At 44.7% G+C, this 18,626-nt stretch overlaps 1 protein-coding gene across 1 annotated transcript in view; it reads right to left on the bottom strand.

Annotated features, from left to right (window-relative positions):
- Positions 1-2,665, bottom strand: part of GCLC (glutamate-cysteine ligase catalytic subunit) — a 33,354-nt gene extending 30,689 nt beyond the window's left edge. Inside the window, exon 1 of the mRNA XM_085217909.1 lies at positions 2,365-2,665. Coding sequence (XP_085074035.1) covers positions 2,365-2,514 — 150 coding nt within the window. The 5' untranslated portion in view covers positions 2,515-2,665. The remainder of the gene's footprint in view (positions 1-2,364) is intronic.
- Positions 2,666-18,626: the final 15,961 nt, after the last annotated feature.

The following is an 18,626-nucleotide window of genomic DNA, read 5'->3' as shown; positions in this document are numbered from 1 at the left end:
GATAATGAGACAGTTCAATGTTTTGTATTTTCCACAGCCATGAGATGCCAAGCATTAATAAGGAGTTTTAAAGTAGATGAGGCAGAAGGGTAATTAAGGGGCAAAGGACACGTACCTGCAAACACAGCTTCAAAGAGATGTTTAGAAAGATTTTGTTTTTAAAACAAGTCTTATTCCGCATCTTTCTTTTAAAAAAGAAAATTCAAACAAGAACTTCATGGTGGTAGAAAATGAAGCCCCCAGAAAACAGACCTCAAAAAGCAAAGATCAGTTCAGAAGAGACCCTAGCTCTCCTAACACTGCAAGCAAGAAGCTGCTATCTCAGAGGCAACAGAGCCAATGCTTCAACCTCTTCAGTTCTGTAGTCAGAGTACAGAGCAGCAGTGGGAGCTCAGCTTCATTCTGAACAAGTGCCACCACACCGTTCTGTCAGCCCACCTCCTTAGCGCTCCTGTCTGGCAGCAGGAGGCAGGCAGTAACACAACGGCTTCCTGCAGTTTCATCTGGCACCACTGGAGTCTACAGCAGGTTACAAGCACCCTAAAGGACCACCACTGCACTCTCAAGGAGTCTTACAGCATATGCTGTTTGATAGAACCCTGATAATAATATGATCAAAGCTAAGGTTTTCTGCTAGTGAGTATAGAGCCATCATATTTCCTCCGCACAACAGCTTTAGCAAGATTAGGACAATCTGCCCAATACTTGCACTGTCTGCAGTGTAAGACAAACTCAGTGCGTGCTACACTGAGTTGGGTTTTGCTCGCAAGTAGTCCTCAAACACGAAGTTGAAAAAACTATCTTCTGCCAAACTATGTCTCAGTAACATCTTGTTAACACAGAAGTAATTTTCTTTATCCTGATTTCATTGCTACCATTACATGAGGCCTGTCATCCTCCTCCTCGATTTCTGTCTACACAAGTTTTTCAGACAGTAACATACCCTCAGGCTATGACTTTATACATTAGAGTCAAAACGCATAGAAGGCAAGTTAGTGATAACTGCCCAGCTCTTAGCTGAACTGTGTAAGTGTGGGTCCACTTTCTAATAACCAGAAATTGGAAAAAAAATAAATATGAAAACAAGCTTACTGCTTTCCCCACTAGCTGCCTGCAGCACAGCAAGCTACACAGGCGTGATTCTGCTTTGCACAACTGCAGAGTGGCACAAACACTCAACACGGTAACGCTTGCCTTAAGGCTGCACTATACAAAATTGCACAATACAGAATAAAGATAAGCTGCCACACCTGAGGTTACTATCATTTGCTAAACCACAGCTAGGTGATGAACTCAGTGACTTGAACATAACAATGCACACTCAACAAGCAGCTGCTGCTGCTCACCTGTTCCTCCACAGTTCCTAGTGCTTGCCTCACCTTAATTACAGCTTGCTGGATTGCCGTGAAGCGCTGCTGTGAGAACAGCCCATGCTAAGAAAGATCAGGTGACCGGTGCTTAGGCCAGGTCCTGAGCTTGGGCAGTGACAGCAGTTCAGGGAGAGCTGGGGAGAGATGCTGGGCCAGCATGCCTGCAGATCTACCTCACCTGCTGTGGATACAGAACCATACCTGAGAACACAAAGCTGACTTACACTAAAAGTGGGTACCTCTGTTAAAGGTTCATGCGGAAATCCTCAAGTTCAGCACTGGAGTAACAGGAGTACTCTGTTCCATTTTTACTCTTGAACCTACAACTCACGAGGCTCTTTGCCAGCACAGCCTCAGCTGTGCAGCATCCATAGGAACACCAGTGTCAGACAGAGGTAGATCCACGCATTTCAGTTTGCCTCGCTAACCCCTGAGCAGCCAGCAAAACGCACGGAGGACACGAGGTCTTGCCGTGCAGGAGAACGGCGTTTTCACCGGCAACGAGCACCTGTAAGTGCCAGGCGCTGCTCCCAGAGGCCCGGGGCCGCCGCCAGGCGCAGCCCGGCGAGGCGGCAGCACAAAGCGCGGATGCGGCCGCCGGGCTCCTATAGGCCTTTACAGCCGGACAGCGCCGAGCGGCTCCGCGCCAGGCAGGCGCAGGGCAGCCCCGCGGCGGCCGCCTCCAGTAGATCCCGCAGGCGGCCTTCCCGTCTCTTCCCTTCCCCGCCGGCCCGGGACCCTGCGCTCGGTGCGGCCGAGGCCCGTCCCGACAGCACGCAGGGCCCGCCAGCGGCAGCACGACCGCCTCCCGCGGCCCCTCGCGCACCGACCGCGGGGGAGAACGGGGCCGCGCGCGCAGCCCGGAGAGCGCGGCGGAGCGCTTCGCTCAGGGCGAAGAGCGCTCCGGGAACCGCCGGGCGGCCGCGCTACGGCACCGCCGGCGGGGAAACAAAGCCGGGGCAGGGCGCGGGGCGGCCGTGCCGGGGAGGCTCACCTCGTCGCCCCACTTGAGGACGTCCTTGTGGCGGTCGCGCAGCGCGCGGTAGATGTGGAGGAACTGGAGGATGCCGTGCTTCCGCACGTGCTCCGCGTGCCGCCGCGTCTCCTCCCAGCTCAGCGGCGAGCCCTGCGACAGCAACCCCATGCCGGCCCCGGGTAGCGACGGAGATCGGAAACGAGCGACGAGCCGCGGCACGAGCTCGGAACGATCTGCGCCGAGCGCCGCGCTGCGCGGCGGGTCCGAGCCCGGCGCCGCACGTGACGGCGGCGGCGCGTCAGGCCGTGACTCAGCACTTTCCGCCGGCAGCCCCGCCCCGCCGCTTCGCCCGGCTCCTGCGCCCGCGGGCAGCCCCGCGGGCACGGCGGACGGGGCGGCGATGCTGGGCCGTGAGGGCCGGGTGGTCCGGCCGGGCCCTCCTGGAGGTCGAGGGATGCAGAACGCTCCCTCCTGCCGGACAAAGGCCGGGAAGGAGCTTACGCTCTTCGTTCCTGCACGTTTGTCGGTGTAAGCACCTGGCTGCGGCGAGATGGGCGCTCGGGTCCTCTTGAGGCAAATTAATAGATAGTTTCAGATTCAGAAGGCAGCACCTCGCCCTGCCGAGCCGGTTGTGCTCGAGCCGCGCTGCCCGCGCTGCCCGCGCTGCCCGCGCTGGGGTTGTGTCCCGTTGTGCCGAGGGGAGAGAGGCCGCAGGTCATTGCCTCGGGGCGAACCGGGGCCTCGTTCCTCACAGGGAAGGAGGGAAGTGTCACGCTGTGCATTGTAGGCTCGATACAAAATGGGAGAAGGGCTGTGTCGCTGTTATCGAAAGCGTTATCTAAGTAAGGAAGACGAGCGAGGAGCTGAACCTTAGGCGAAGAGAGAGACTTGCTTCTCAGAGAGCTGTCCTTTCTGGGCACCATTGAAAAGCGAGGGATGTAAGGAAGTTTGCAAAGTAGACAAGGGCTCGGATTTGGCAATTCATTCTGCCTGAGCCCTGTTTTTCATTCTATTTACACAGCTACTTCTTTGTAGGCCTTTGGGGAAAGCATGGCTGGCATGCAGTAGGACTGCATAGTTAAGGGTTTGAGGACTAGTAAAACATTCAAATTGTGGTAAATCTACTGATGGATGAATTGTATTATTAGTTATTCCCTTAACTGAAAGATTATATAGACAAAAACTGCCTAATTGTCTTTCTTCCAGGATTTGAGGTGCCTCAAGGATAGGACAGGCCTGTAACACATGAAAATAACAAGCCCAACGTGCATTAGTGGAAAGCAGAAAATAGTGAAGTACAAACCACTGGAATTTAAAAGGTGTTGGTTATTTTTTCAGTGACTAAAATTTGCATTAAAAGGGCAATGTTGACAAAAGCTTTACAAGAAGAAGGGCAGTGACCACTGTAATTAGAATTATGCACTAGTTTTAGGGGCTTAGAGCTTTGTTAAGCCTCATGGTTTTGAGTACAATTTTCATTCATGGCTGATCTCCAACTGAAAGCATTGTGCTGCAGATACAGTTGTAGATCTGAAGAAGGCCTGTTGAGTTTGAAGAAGAAAATAATCTCTTCCGTTAGTTCCAAAATTCCCACAGTCTTTCTGATTTTTGAAAAATGGGGAAGTTAGAAAATCTTCACGTTTGGAAACAGAAGACTCATGAAAAATATTGCTTATGCAGAACCTACTTCTACTTTGTGCTGTGAGAAGACAAAGTGACTGCATGTGCGGCCCCTTTGAGGCCACTTGCACCAAAGGACGGAGATTCAAATGTCAGTGCCACTACACTGCCACCCAATCTCAGGTTTTCTATAGGTTTAGCGTCCAAATGGGTGCAGGTGAGGAATCCCATCAATACCAAATGCTTCCAAACAATATGAAATGACTCTGCCACTGGCCTCTTTCCTTCTCTTTGGGCAGTTGTCCTGGTTTTGCAGCAAATGTTATTGTATCAGAGCAAACTCCATTTGTTATCATATGAATCCAGGTGAACCTGCCTGGGTTATGTAGGATTTGTGCTCACTGTTCACATGGCTGGTGGAGTGCTGTGTTCTGAGAGAAGTTTTTGTAAGCTTTGGGTATTTGTTATCATCCCAGAGTGCCTTGAATGTGCTACTGTGTGTAATTACACGCAGTTCTGTACACACGCAGTTCTGTACATTTCCAGCAACATACACAATATTTCCAAACTAAGCTTTACGCTAATGCAAGCTGCTATTAAGCAGTCTGTACTCTTCAGCTGACCATGAATGCCACTCTTCATCCTGAAATTCAAGAGCTCATTTTCAGTGGCTTTCTCTTGCCACTGATATACTAATTTTTGAGTTGTTTCAGTGTTGTTGTCTACTTTTTTCCCCCATTCTTGTGTGCTTATCAGTTATTAAGGTAGTACACTGTTTATGATAGAAAACCAAGCTATTTTCCTCCTGCACCAGTAAAACTGATAAAAATGTAAACTGTTCTCTCACATTGTGATCTTTAGCTTCACAGTGTAACATATCAGCTCTGTTTATGAGGTGTTTACTGTCTTCAGCTGAAGCTTCTTTTTCCTTCAGTTCTAAATGTTTGTTTTGGTAGCGTTGAGATATATGTAACCTTTTCTTCTGCAGAGAACTGTGCACAGACAAGTGTAAACTATCCTAAGGCTGACAAGCATCATGTGCAGAAGTATTCACTTATGCATAACATCAAATATGACTTCAAGATGCACAAGTATTGTGTAATATCTGCATGTGTTCGTAATGTTGCATCATCATTTCTAGTGCACTTGATGTGATGTATAATGGCTTCCGATACACTTAATATTAAAAAAGAGAAAAAGAAGCTTTTCCAAACATACATACAGGGCTTTGGTTGACATGTTTAACCCAGTACCAATATTCCCAGCCCCAGGATGTGACTTTCTCCAGACAGTCCGAAGAAAAATCTGGATTCGTTTTTAAAAGAAATAATTCCTCCCCAAAAATGTCCTTTATCTAAACTTAGCAACATGGAACTTTAATATGGCAGACTCAGTCCAAATTCACTTTACCTCAACAAGATCTGTGCTATAACTGAGCCAAACCACTTGTTTATTGAGTAGCTGCTTTTCAGTCCCAGCTAGGGACTCTGTTCCTCATTTCTGAAGCTTTATCTACACAGCAAATTATCATTTATTTGAGAATGTAATTTTAGTACACTTTCAGTGTTTGAGTGTTGTTTTATTTTTGTTTGTTTGCTTTTTTTTTTACCATTTGAGCAATTAGAATATTTTTTCTAATTGAATTACGCATCCAGTTAAATAAATATCAGCTTTTCCTTTCTTTTTGTTCTCCCTGCTCTGATTTAAAACAGAAACTTAATGGAGGACCCTTGTCTTATATGAAAAGGAGCAAATGCATTGCATCCAAACATAAAAAGGAATTTATCTTTTTTTTTCTTTTTTTTTCCCCCAGAGATGGAAAAATCATTTTCAGGTTAGATTCAACTGTGTTATGATAGTGTTGATGCGGCATGATAACACCCAGAGAAGTCTATGCCAAGAAACAAATATTTTAAGAAAAAAAAATGTACGAAAGTTAAAAAGTCCTGGGTGATTTTACTGATCCTTGCCTTGAAAGCCATTAGAAAAGCATTCCAAAACTATCTACGTTCTACTCGAATTTCTACTAGATGAAGATCAGTAGAGATCTTGAAAAGTTTTCCAGCTGAAATAGTTAAAGGCCTGTGTATTTTTAAGTTGAAGATAGGGTTGTAGAAAGCGAATATATGGCACAGTACCTGTAATAGCGAGCAGTTGGCCTAGCGTTTATATGTTCCTGTCTTCCTAGAAACTCCCAAGAGTACAACTCACTCCATATTTTGATTATCTGCTAAGCTGTTAAAATCAACTGCCACTAAATCTAAATAAAGTAGCTAGAAGCTTTGAGAATATACTCATGGAAAAGGTTAAAGACTCGGGGATGAGACCAGGCATAGAATCATAGAATCACAGAATGGTAGGGTTGAAAGGGACTTTAAAATCATCTAGTTCCAACCATCTGCCATGGGCAGAGACATTTTCCACTAGACCTGGTTGCTCAAAGCCCTGTTCTACAGAAAGCTTTGTTTTACCAGCTGTCACTAGAAGTAACAAGTAAAAAGCAGATGTCTTGTGATGAGGCTGTTATTACAAGGGATAAAGAAAGGTTTGTTTTTCTTCATAAATCATCGGATAAAATTTTTGGAGTAGCATTGTTCAAAGTGATTATTGAGTTGTCATTTCTGAATATTGTGTTATTCTGTGAATACAGTGAAGAATTAATTTGGAACAGTCACCTTTCAACATTTTAGAGTAGTGTGTTTGGTAGAAAAAAAATATTGTATTTTTTGATCCAGTCTGTAAATTATGGTATGCACCTGTATCCAGTATCAACAGAGATGAGGAGCAAATGTGGTAACTGCCTCCTTTTGAGTTAGGAGGCCTCCAGGCATTCCCTAAAGCATTGGAGAGACCTGTGCTCAGGCAATTGGTTTTTGATGCAGAAAGTTTTCTAACAAGTAACTTGAACTAAACAGATTGTTTGGGTTAAGACAGGTCAGGCTCAAAAGGTTATAGTAAATGGGGTTCATCAGGCTGGTGGCCAGTCACCAGTGGGCTTCCACTGGACTCTGTTTTAGGGCCAGTTCTCTTTAGTGTTTTTATACATATTTTCAGTGAAGGACTTGAAGATATGCTAAGTAAGTTTGTGGACTATGCTAAATTAGGAGGAGTTCTCTCTAGCATGGAGACGCCATGTAGAGACATTTTAATAGATTAGAGAGATAGGGAATCACCAGTAAGATGAAGTTTAAGAAGAGCATATGTCAGATTCTGTACCTGGGACAGGGTAACCCTGGATGTATGTACAAGCTGGGGGATCTAATTCCCTTTTGGATGCTGAGGGCAACCTGGTCACCAAGGATAGGGATAAGGCTGAGGTACTTAATGCCTTCTTTGCCTCAGTCTTTAATAGTAAGACTTGTTACTCCCTGGGAACACAGCCCCCTGCGCTAGTAAACAGGGATGGGGAACAGAATAAGCCCTTCATGATCCATGACGAGATAGTTTTGGATCTGCTGCGAAAGCTGGATGCTTACAAGTCCATGGGACCAGATGGATTGCACCCTAGAGTGCAAAGGGAGTTGGAGGATGTAGTTACCAAGCCACTCTCCATCATCCTTCAGCAGTCCTGGCTAACCGGGGATGTCCCAGTGGATTAGAAACTGGCAAATGTGACACCCATCTTCAAAAAGGGCCAGAAAGATGATCCTGGTAGCTACAGGCCTATCAGTCTCACATCAGTGCCCGGGAAGGTTATGGAACGAATAATCTCAGGAACCATCATGGACCAATTAAAGGTCAACCAGGGGATCAGGCCCAGTCAGCATGGATTTATGAATGGTAGATCCTGTCTGACAAACCTGATTTCATTCTATGACAAGGTGACCTGCTTAGTGGATGAGGGTCAGGCTGTTGATGTGGTGTACCTGGACTTCAGTAAGGCCTTTGACACTGTCAACCATAACATTCTTATGGAGAAGCTGATTGCTCATGGTCTGAATGGGTGTATGCTCCTTTGGGTGAAGCACTGGCTGGATGGCCGAGCCCAAAGAATCGTGGTCAATGGAGTTGGATCTAGTTGGCGGCCGGTCACAAGCGGTGTCCCCCAAGGCTCAGTACTGGGGCTGCTTCTGTTTAACATCTTAATTGATGATCTTTATGAGGGGATTGAGTGCACCCTCAGTAAATTTGCAGATGACAACAAGCTGGGAGGGAATGTTGATCTGCCTGAGGGGAGAAAGGCACTGCAGAGGGACCTGGACAGGGTGTATCGATGGGCCAAGGTTAAAGGCATGAGTTTCAATAGGGCCAAGTGTTGGGTCCTGCATTTTGGTCACAACAACCCCAGGCAACCCTACAGGCTTGGGGAAGTGTGGCTGGAAAGCTGCCTGATGGAAAGGGACCTTGGTGTTCTGATGAACAGTCGGCTGAACATGAGCCAGCAGTGTGCTCTGGTGGCCAAGAAGGCCGATGGCATCCTGGCTTGTATCAGGAAAGGTGTGGTGAGCAGCACTAGGGAAGTCATCCTGCCCCTGTACTCGGCATTGGTGAGGCCTCACCTCGAGTACTGTGTTCAGTTTTGGGCACCTCAGTACGGAAAGGACGTGGAGGTACTGGAACAGGTCCAGAGAAGGGCAACGAGGCTAGTGAAGGGCTTGGAAAATCAGCCCTATGAGGAGAGGCTGAGGGAGCTGGAGCTGTTTAGTCTGGGGAAGAGGTGGCTGAGGGGAGACCTTATTATTCTCTTCCAGTACCTGAAAGGTGCTTACAGCGAGAGGGGTAGGTCTTTTCTCATTGGTGACAGGTGACAAAACGAGGGGAAATGGCCTCAAGTTGCACCAAGGTAAGTTTAGGTAGGACATAAGGAAACACTTCTTTACAGAAAGGGTGGTTAAACATTGGAATAGGCTCCCCAGGGAGGTAGTTGAGTCACCATCCCTACATGTGTTTAAGAGCCGTTTGGATGTGGTGCTCGGAGATATGATTTAGCAGAGGGTTGTTAGAGTTAGGGTACTATGGTTAGGCTGCGGTTGGACTTGATGATCCTTGAGGTCCCTTCCAACCTGAATAATTCTGTGATTGTATGAGAGACTGGAGAGTGGGCCTGTGAAAAGGGATCTGGGGTTCTGGTTGATGACAAATTGGATGTGAGGCAGCAGTGTGTCCTGGCAGCCCAAAGGGCCAATGCACCCGCGGTGCTTCAGGCCCAGCACTGCCTCTGGAAGAGGGGAGGGGTTGTCCTGCTCTGCTCTGTGCTGTGCGGCCTCACCTCCAGCACTGTGTGCAGGTTTGGCTGCCACAATGTAAGAAGCGTCCAGAGGAGGGCTATGAAAATGCTGAAGGGTCTGGAGAAGAAGACGCATGAGAAGCGCTGAGGTCCCTCGTTGTACTCAGCGCAGAGCAGAGGAGCTGAGGGGAGGCTTGATGGCGGCTGCAGCTCCTCACAGGGAGCAGAGGGGCAGCGCTGAGCTCTGCTCTGTGTGACAGTGACAGGGCCCGAGGGAACGGCATGGAGCTGTGTCAGGGGAGGGGCAGCTGGGGGTTAGGGACAGGTCATGCACCAGAGGGTGGTGGGCATGGAACAGGTTGCAGAAGTTCAAGGAGTATTTAGACAATGCTTTCAGACATAGGGTTGGAATTTTGCATGTTCCTCTGTGCAGCCAGGAGCTGGACTCAACGATCCTTATGGGTCCCTTCCAACTCAGGATGTTCTATGATTCTTTGATTTCTGAGGGTCATCCAGTGAAGGTCTTCCTGTTCTGCAGTGAAGAAGATGACTAACGGAGGCCTACTCCAGTCAAACTATAATACTGGTTCTTCTCCAAACTAGGTTCTCAATTAGCGTCTTCTCTGTATAGTATAAAATGATACTAGATGCTCAGTAACAAAGCTGAAGACAGACTTACTTCTAATCCACTCCACATGCCAAGTTGTTTTCTTTGGCATGTCATGTAATTTACAATGAATATCAGATGGATTCCTTTTTAGGCATAAGAAATGAGGAACAATGGAAGCATGACCAGAAACAAGGAGTGTGTGCAAAGTCCTTCCAAAGGCTTTGCTGACAGCACACTTTTCAGAAGGACTCATTTCAGACATGTGCAGCCTAACAAAGCAACTTGATTATTTAGATAGAACTGTTAGTCTGTGCTCTTTTCTTGCAGTCAAAGAGGACACACCAAAAAGTCTTAATTCCACAATTGACTTCTAAAAACAACTCACAAAAGCCCAAGCATCAGCTGAATATTAGTTGAAACATTCACAAGTTAGTTGAAAAGTAGAATAAATGCATAACATTTTTCTCTTTAGCAACTGCCTTTTCTTTCCTGCTATTCACAAACTGTGGTGTATTTATTTTACATAGAGAAGTTTAGCAGCTGTACTAAATACTGATCCATAGTGGAAAAAAACAAAAGCATAATTCCTAAGTAAGTGACTTGGATGAAGGGAGGGGGTGCACCCTCAGCAAATTTGCTGATGATACGGCTGGGAGGACTAGCTGCCACACTAGAAGGCCGTGCTATCATTCAACAAGATCTGGACAGACTGGAGTGCTGGACAGAGAAGAACCCAATGAAGTTCAACAACAGCAAACATAAAGTCTTCACTGAATCACAGAATGGCCTGGATTGGAAGGGAAGAATAACCAGATGCCTCAGTACAGCTATGGCTGATTTGCTGGAGAGGAGTTCTGTGGAAAAGGGCTTGGGGGTCCTGGTTGACAGCAGTTGGTCATGAGCCAGCAGTGTGCCCTGGTGGCCGAGAAGGCCAGTGGGATCCTGGGATGCATTAAAAACAGCACAGCCAGCAGGTAGAGGGAGGTGATCCTCCACCTCTTCTCTGTCCTGGTAAGGCCACATCTGGAATACTGTGTCCAGTTTTGAGCTCTCAGGGTTCAGAAGAGGCAGGGTTCTCCCAGACAGAGTCCAGCAGAGGGTTACAAAGATGATTAAGGGCCTGGAACATCTCCCGTATGAGGAAAGGCTGAGATACCTGGGATTCTTCAGTCTGGAGGAGGTTGAGAGGGGAATCCCATAACTGTTTATAAATAACTAAAGTGTGGGAATCAAATTGATGGGGGTAGACTCTTACAGACCCTACAATTCCGTGATGTAACACATCATACCTGAATTTTAACACCATATTTCAGGAAAGGAAAGCAGAGCCTGTGACTGCTGTGCCAGGAGTCTCCAAGGGAAGAACAGCCATAATGCTGTGCACTTCTCCCACCGTGGAGTGTGCCATAGTGGGCAGCCTGGGTTCAATCATCCTCCTTTGGGATGTTCTGTCCAGCAGCAACCTGGAGTCACAAGCTTGTCCTGTCCTGGGAGCAGTTCCACTTGTCCCCTTGTGGTGAGGTCTCCTTCCCAGGGAAAGCAAATGTCTAGGAAATGTATAGATACCTAGCATGAATCTCAGGTTCTTTTGGACCAGCAGGCATGCAGGTCATGACCAGCACAAGGTACTGAAAAATCACAGTATTAGATCTGCAAGCTGTAAATATCACAGACTTCCCAAGACAGGATCTGATTTTTTACCCAATTTGTGCATCTGTTCATTGCCTGGCAGCTCATTTTGTATTGCAGTTCTTTCTCCCTTAGTCATTCAATTTTGTTACTGTGGTTTAAATTGGTTGATTGATTTGTGATGGGAATAGTCAATATTTACAAGATTGCTCATTCTGGAAGCCTTTGGCCACCTAACAATGAACCAAATAGGAATGATTCCCTGTTTTAAATGGCCATGCATACAGGTGTTTTGTATCTTTGATAAAGCAGCAGCAGAAACTACCTAACCTTCAGGAAGAAAATGAGATAGCAGAGTAAGATTTGATAAGAGCTTTTCAAAAGCTCTAGTGAAAGCTTTCCAAGCTTCTAAATAAGTCCAAAGTCCCAAAAAAGGATCTGATTTAAACACTTGATCTTTTTGTCAGTTTGAAGCAGGGATGGTTGCAAAAAGATTATACAAAAATTCTCTTCTATTGATTTTTCCCCAAGCATTAAGTCCCAGAGTGTATTTTAATCTAAAGAACTGCATCCAGTAAGAAAGACTGAGGCAGTCAGCAAATACCCTTTGATATTTTACTAATAACTAGGACATCATTTTCCTTAAAGAATAAGTCATTGTTCATATGGAAAGAAAAATAATAACTGGTGTTTATATACTATTACTACATAACATTGGCTGCAATTGTAAAACTGTTGGAAAGCAATCTCAGACGTACACTGAGTGCCATACATTAGTTCCTGAGTGACTTGTGGCTCTTTATGGCTAATGGGGAGAAATATATTTTCAGACATAATATTGCACAAAAGTACTTTTTTTGGGAATATATTGAAAACCAGGATACCTTAAGGTCCGCTAATAATTACACACAGGATAGTTTGCAGAGATCAGTTGCATCTTCCTCTGCTGCAGGAATCTGGAAATGCCTTTTTTTTTTTAATTTCTCTAAGTGGAGTAATTGTTACAGTTTTAAAAGTGGGCCTAGTACTTAGTGTTATAGCACTTTATTTTTAAATACATTTTTACAATTTATAGCACCTCTGAGGATCTGGAAAGTGGCCTTAAGCATAAATAGTCCTAGTGTGCAGGTAGACAAACTGAGGGGCAGATGACAAGCTGCTTCGGGTGGGATCCAGGATGTTTCCTTTAAAAACATACTGTAATTATTGCTTTACTTTAACTGAAGATCATCAGTTATAGTGGCTGCTCCAGTTATCTTAGGGTAAGAGGATAAATTTCTCATAAAGTATGGCGTGAAATTACCACGTAAGAAAGAACAGTGGCAGGAATCTGTGGACAGAGGTACTGGGACCAGCAAGTGGTGAACTGGGCAGTAGCTTGCCAGACATGGTCTGTCATCCTGTTCTCTTCTGTCCCCTCTATTTGCACTGGCACACTCATTTGTGCATCTGTGTAGCTAACTGGAACTCGGAACGGTTTAGTGGCATCCCTGCCCTATGCCTGCTTTGCAGGGGAGAGCACCATTCCGAAGAGTACAGTTGAAAAGGTCAGGACTAATGAGAGACCATTTGGGCAAAGCTGTGTGTTCCCTACCAAACCACTGATGTGAAACTTGAACCTTTTGATGGTGACCTACTGATCTCCTGGTGCAGAAGGTCAGTGGAGCGGATAAATGATGTGTGCTGTGTCTTCACTTTCTCTGACTGATTCCCTTGGGAGGCTTGACAAACCACATTCCCCTTGCCATTCAGCTGCTGATACTAAAGTTATGATCATAAAACAATAACAATATGCAAGTAGGTTTTAAAGTAGTGCTACCTTTGCATTTTTGTGTTTGCATTAGTAACATTGCCTTGTGCAAGGTACAGTGGTTTTATATTCCAAGTTTCAGCTCAGGCTCTGTACTATATATATATACCTGTCATATGCAATTCATGAAGATTTTCATTTTAAATGTGAAGAAACAGTTAATGCTTAGCAGGTGAGGTAAGAGTTGGAACCCAAACCAAGCTTTCCATTAGTAAATCCCTAAAGTCTCCATTGTATTTGAGGCTTATAGAAAATAAGTGCTTGGATTCTAACCCTTGCTAATACTGCCGGTAACAGTATGTGGTTACCCAGTAGTTCATAACCGTATGTTCTTTAGTCTTTGCCCAAATCCCCATTTCTGTGAAAGAAGGTATCGGACACAAAGATAAGAGTAGAGGAAATGTAACCCTTACCCCATATAACCTGTAAGATACTGTAAAGTTTTATCACTGGAACTGTACTTTGCACAGTTATGTAAAAAAGGCAGCTTCTGCCTGCCAAACACGCTGTGCTCCCATGCTTTGTGGTGCTTACAGCAGGACTCCTGTCTGTTTAGCTTATGGGATTAGCTATGACCACCTGGTTCTTTCCAACTGTAGGGTCATATGTCTCCAGGAGGAGACAGTAAGGGCACTGCTGAGGCAGCAATGCTGATGTGTTTTGGTCCAACATATATCCATGCTCAATGCTAAGGGGCGGAGTAGGTTCCCCTTCGGTATGCATGTGCACAAGTTTTGGTCCCATGGATTATCCCATGAGAAACCTTTGTACTTCTCAAATTTCTCATGATTCTTGTTCCACCAGTCTACTTTAATCTTTCTTTTCATAAGAGCTGTGTAATACTGTGTAATACTCCACCAAGGAAAAAGCTTTAACTTAATCATGAAATAGTTGCTCAAAATCCCAAGTAGAATCCTGTTTATTACTGGAGGTAACAGAAGATTAAATTTATTAGTGAGCCAATGCATGTTCCAGACATCTCAAGAATCAACAATGCTTTCAGCTAGGTTACCAAATGCTAGTGAAGCAGAAACATGAATATGCCATTTCAGTTCTGAATAAACAGACCTACTACATCAAAAAAGGAAATCTTGGCCTTCTTTGAGTGTTTCAGGTAGTCAAATAATTTTATGTCTTATTTGTATCTTTCTGTGACAGCTTGTGTTTCTAGAAAGATCTTTTCTCCTGGAAAGTATGTACAGGTGGATTCAGCAGCACTACTTACTCCCTGTAAGAAGCTGTGTCACAAGGGAAGAGTTCAGCAGGTTGTTGCCTCAGTGTTGCTCCCATACACTGTGCAAACATTGCCGTTAGACGTAGCTATGGACAGTGGGTTGCAGTAGCTTTGGTAGTGTTACTACATGCGTTTCTCAGTATCTGTTGCAGAAAAAAAGTGCCCCTAATAGACTAAAGAAGTTGCCTGGAGGTGAGGATGAGATTCTTGGAATACGAAGGTGCTACAGATGAAAAGAAATGCACAGCTCCCAGGGATTAGCAGAGTGCCTTGTGAAAACATCATTGGACGCTATGCACATTTTAGATCACTAAGCTTCTCAAGTTTTCTCTTGAAGTTCTTCTTTATGTTCACCATAGATCATACTGTTGCTCAACACTCAGAGCCAGGCTGATTAATACTGATGGGCTGCAGATGGCTGTTAAGACAAGTCTATAGGGCAAGTAACAGAGAATTAGTGTCTGCAACAAAGCTGTCACAGGTGAAATTACACGTTTGGGCTTGAGATGATCTAACAGCTCATTTGCAAATACTGGAAAAAGCTCTTTGCTCTACTCATTGCTCTCCTCACCTTGGCCCTTCTCTCCTCACTTGCACTGGCTTGTGTTTTTTTGACCCTGCACCAAGCTAATTCAGTTTACTGGAAAAAGGTGAATCATTTTGTGATGGTGTGTGGATTTGACTCAAACCATGAAGGTATGTACTGAGGAGCACCATAGCTAGTGCTAGTGGATAGGACTGCATGCTGGGTCTGGGTCTCAGAAAAGGAAGATAGGAAACAAGGTCTTTATCTCACAGGCAAGCTGGTAAATAAATCATCTTGCTTGTAATGTGCTGTTGCCCCTGAATAGCAAACATCCAAGTTCTGTTCATGCACAATCAGTTTTTACACCATTCCATAAATACAAGTTGTTTTTATTTGCTGTTACGATTTAGCTTTTCACAGAGTGAGTATATGTGGCTGACTGCAATATTACAGATCAGCCAGTGTCACAGCAGCAAGAAGGCTTTGCTCTGCAGGATTACGGTCAATAAAGTTTGGATATTTTGTAAACTCATTTTTCAGCTCCCTGCAAGAGATAACCTGATAACCACAATCTCTCTTGCCATCTCCACAGAATCTAGGTAGGCTTTCTTTCTTTCTGTTTTTTTTTTTTTCTTTTTTTTCCCCCTATCTTAGATTTCTGGAAATACATCAACTTTTCATCTTCCTCTCAAATATTTGTAAAGAAACTATGAAGCTAAATAGCAAACAAATAAATGTACTGCCCTGGAGAGATTTTATGTGATTCAGACAGAGGAAAGGAAGGAAAGCTAATGATTGTCAGCAAGTGGTAATCACTCCATTGTTCAAAGTGTTTTTCAAATTAACTCAAACATTTTCTGTTTCTTCTGAAGTCAAAGTCAGTGTTTCCATTGGCTGCAGTTGAAGGAGTTTTAATCTCATAAATTCTGAACCATTCTCTTTTTCAACCTAAAATAATAAAATATGGTATTTTTTCAGAGCTAAGTCAGTGATCTGATATGCGGATTCATCATTCATTTTAACAGTAATCTGACTGTTTCCTCATTCTTCTGCTAAGCCTGATATAAAAGGAAAGGCACCTCCCAAGCTATCCTCTCCTGAAAGGCCATGAAAGGTTTTATTTTCCTCTTTTTGAGTTTGATGGGGAATAGAGCTTCAGGCTCATTAAAACCAAAACACAGCAAACACATGCTCCTCATGCAATAGCATTTTGAGATGAGCACCGCAGTGACTTATTGCCTTTGGTATCCTGCATCAGATAGGCAGGTGCAGTGGGCAGGTATGCTAGAGAATTAGGTGCAGGGCAGCAGATAGTCTACACATGCCTCAACACTGAGCCTCAGTGAAATGGCTGGTAGGGATCAAGGTCCACAAGGTCTGGACATAAGCTACCCAAAGTAGCCAAGCTATTCACATGGTACTGCTGGTACGACGTAGGACCTCTTGAATCTCTACACCCTCTATGTTGGTAGGTGGCTAGATGTGGTATGGTAGAGTACTTCAGATGGCATCTACTTAGGAAAACCTAAATCTTGTTCGAAGAAATCCTAGCGCTATTGTGTGAAGGAGCATGGTTGAAAGATGTAGCCTGCAGAGTGTGCTTGTTTTTCTTAACAGATTGTTCTCTGACACCTTTTCCACCTTATCTTCTTTTTAAGAAACAGAGTATTTGTATTGCTTTCTTCCTTGAATTCCTTGAAGTTTGGAGGTATGTTTAATCTCATTCAGAAAGTTGTGAGGAAGGGTGAATCTTTGGAATCCCACCAAATACCACCCTGCAGCTGCCATTGCCACAGACAGCTCTTTGCCTAATGCTCCTGGTGCCACAAATATGGCCCTTGTGCTGTCTCTTGGGAAGCAGGAAGAATGGATGCTTTGCCTTATTCCCTCAGTTTTGACCCATCTGACCACCTTAAGGATCCTTCTAAAAGGAATCTGTTCTTCAATGTGCATGCATGTCAGTACTTGATATGGTGTTCAATTCTGTGAGAGATCAGAGGCAATTGCAGGTTTTCAGTTTCACATTTCGCTATGATATCCTGAGGCATTTCTCTGTACTCTGCAAACTTACGCTGCAGCGAGTCAGAAATGCAGACAAGATGTGCATCTTTTGGGGCTGAGCTGAAAGATTCTGTTCCCTGAAGGGTCTTAACTGTGTTTACTGCAGAATATGGAAGGCTTTAGAGTTAAGTTAAAAAGTTGACAGGAGAGCAGAATTAGTGCCACAGTGAATGCACTGCTAATAAAAATCTCGGCTTGACTCTCATTAAGAAACCTCTGCTGTTCCTGTACAGTGAATGAAACAGAGATCTCCTGAAAGGAATGCTACTGCAGTTGTACTGTTTGAAGGATGTACTGTAATATATAAACAGCAGGGTGCCACATTAAATTAATTCTAGCATTTCACGATGTTAGAGGGTTTGACTTTACAATGCTAATTTTCATTCAGTGCAGCGTTGTGATTTGTAGGTTTACCAGACCATTTGAACACATGCATTGAGAGGTTGTTGTCCCCAAGGAATCAGTCCCAAAAGGACACTATAGTGTGTGCTCCCACTGCCTTTCACACGTTACTTGTCAACCAAAGGAACCGTTTTTTTCCTGGCTCCAGAAGAAGTTGAGATGAGATAAATCCAAAACTGCCCAGTTATTTGCTCTCATACTTTCTTTGCTGTAAATGGGTCCCTCATGCAAGTCTAGCAGCCATCTAGTAACTGAAGGGGGCCTATGGGAAAGCTGGGGAGAGGATTTTGATAAGGGCATGAAGTGACAGGATGAGGGCAAATGGCTTTAAACTGGAGGAGGGTAGATTTAGACTAGATATTAGAATAAATTTACTGTGAGGGTGGTGAGGCACTGGAACAGGTTGCCCAGAGAGGATGTGGATGCTCCCACCCTGGAGGCATTCAAGGCCAGGCTGGATGGGGCTGTGAGCAACCTGGTCTAGTGAGAGGTGCTCCTGCCTATAGCTGGCAGTTTGGAAATAGATGATGTTAAAGGTCCTTTCCAACTTAATCCATTCTGTGATTCTATGATTGTACAATTCTGTGATTCTGTTCTTCCTTCCTAGCTCTCCCTGCAGGCTCCTTGTGCAGATTCTTGCCTTGGGGCCTATGTGGCAGTGCAGGGCCTGGGCAGCAGCAGGATGCTGTGCAGGGCAGGCACAGCCCTCAGGCCTGTGACCAGTGGCCTTCCATCTCTGCACAACAGAGCAGGAATTTCTTTAAGGAATTTGAGGATTTCCACATAGATCACAGCTCTCACCTCTCCAAATTTTAAATTTCCTACCAAATTCATAGAAGAATTCACTGAAGAGCTTCCCAAAGGATCAACGGTAGGAGCTTTAACATAGAAAACATGGCGTTTCCTACCTAGTCTTGTTCTCAACAAATGAAAAGAAGGCTTATTTCTTGCCTTCTCTTCTTAGCAGTAGCAAACATTTTTGTTAATTTTAATTTTATCACTTTTAGTGATATGAAGGATGAAAACTTTCAGCTTTACAAAGTCAGATGAGGATCTTCAGTTATGAACAGCTGGATACCCTTTCCTGGAACTGGTGTTGCAAGCTTTGTTTTATGGTACCAGTCAGAAAATGTTTAATAAAGCTCAATCAGATTTTTTTTTTTTGCTCCTGTCCTGATTTTATCACATTTTCTTTCCCTAAGGCATGCAATTTCATTTTCT

The sequence above is a fragment of the Meleagris gallopavo genome, chromosome 2 (assembly GCF_905368555.1).
Source record: "Meleagris gallopavo chromosome 2, MGAL_WU_HG_1.1, whole genome shotgun sequence".
Classification (NCBI taxonomy): domain Eukaryota; kingdom Metazoa; phylum Chordata; class Aves; order Galliformes; family Phasianidae; genus Meleagris; species Meleagris gallopavo.
Note: the sequence above shows the minus strand (reverse complement) of the source record. Positions and strands in the feature narration are given on the sequence as shown.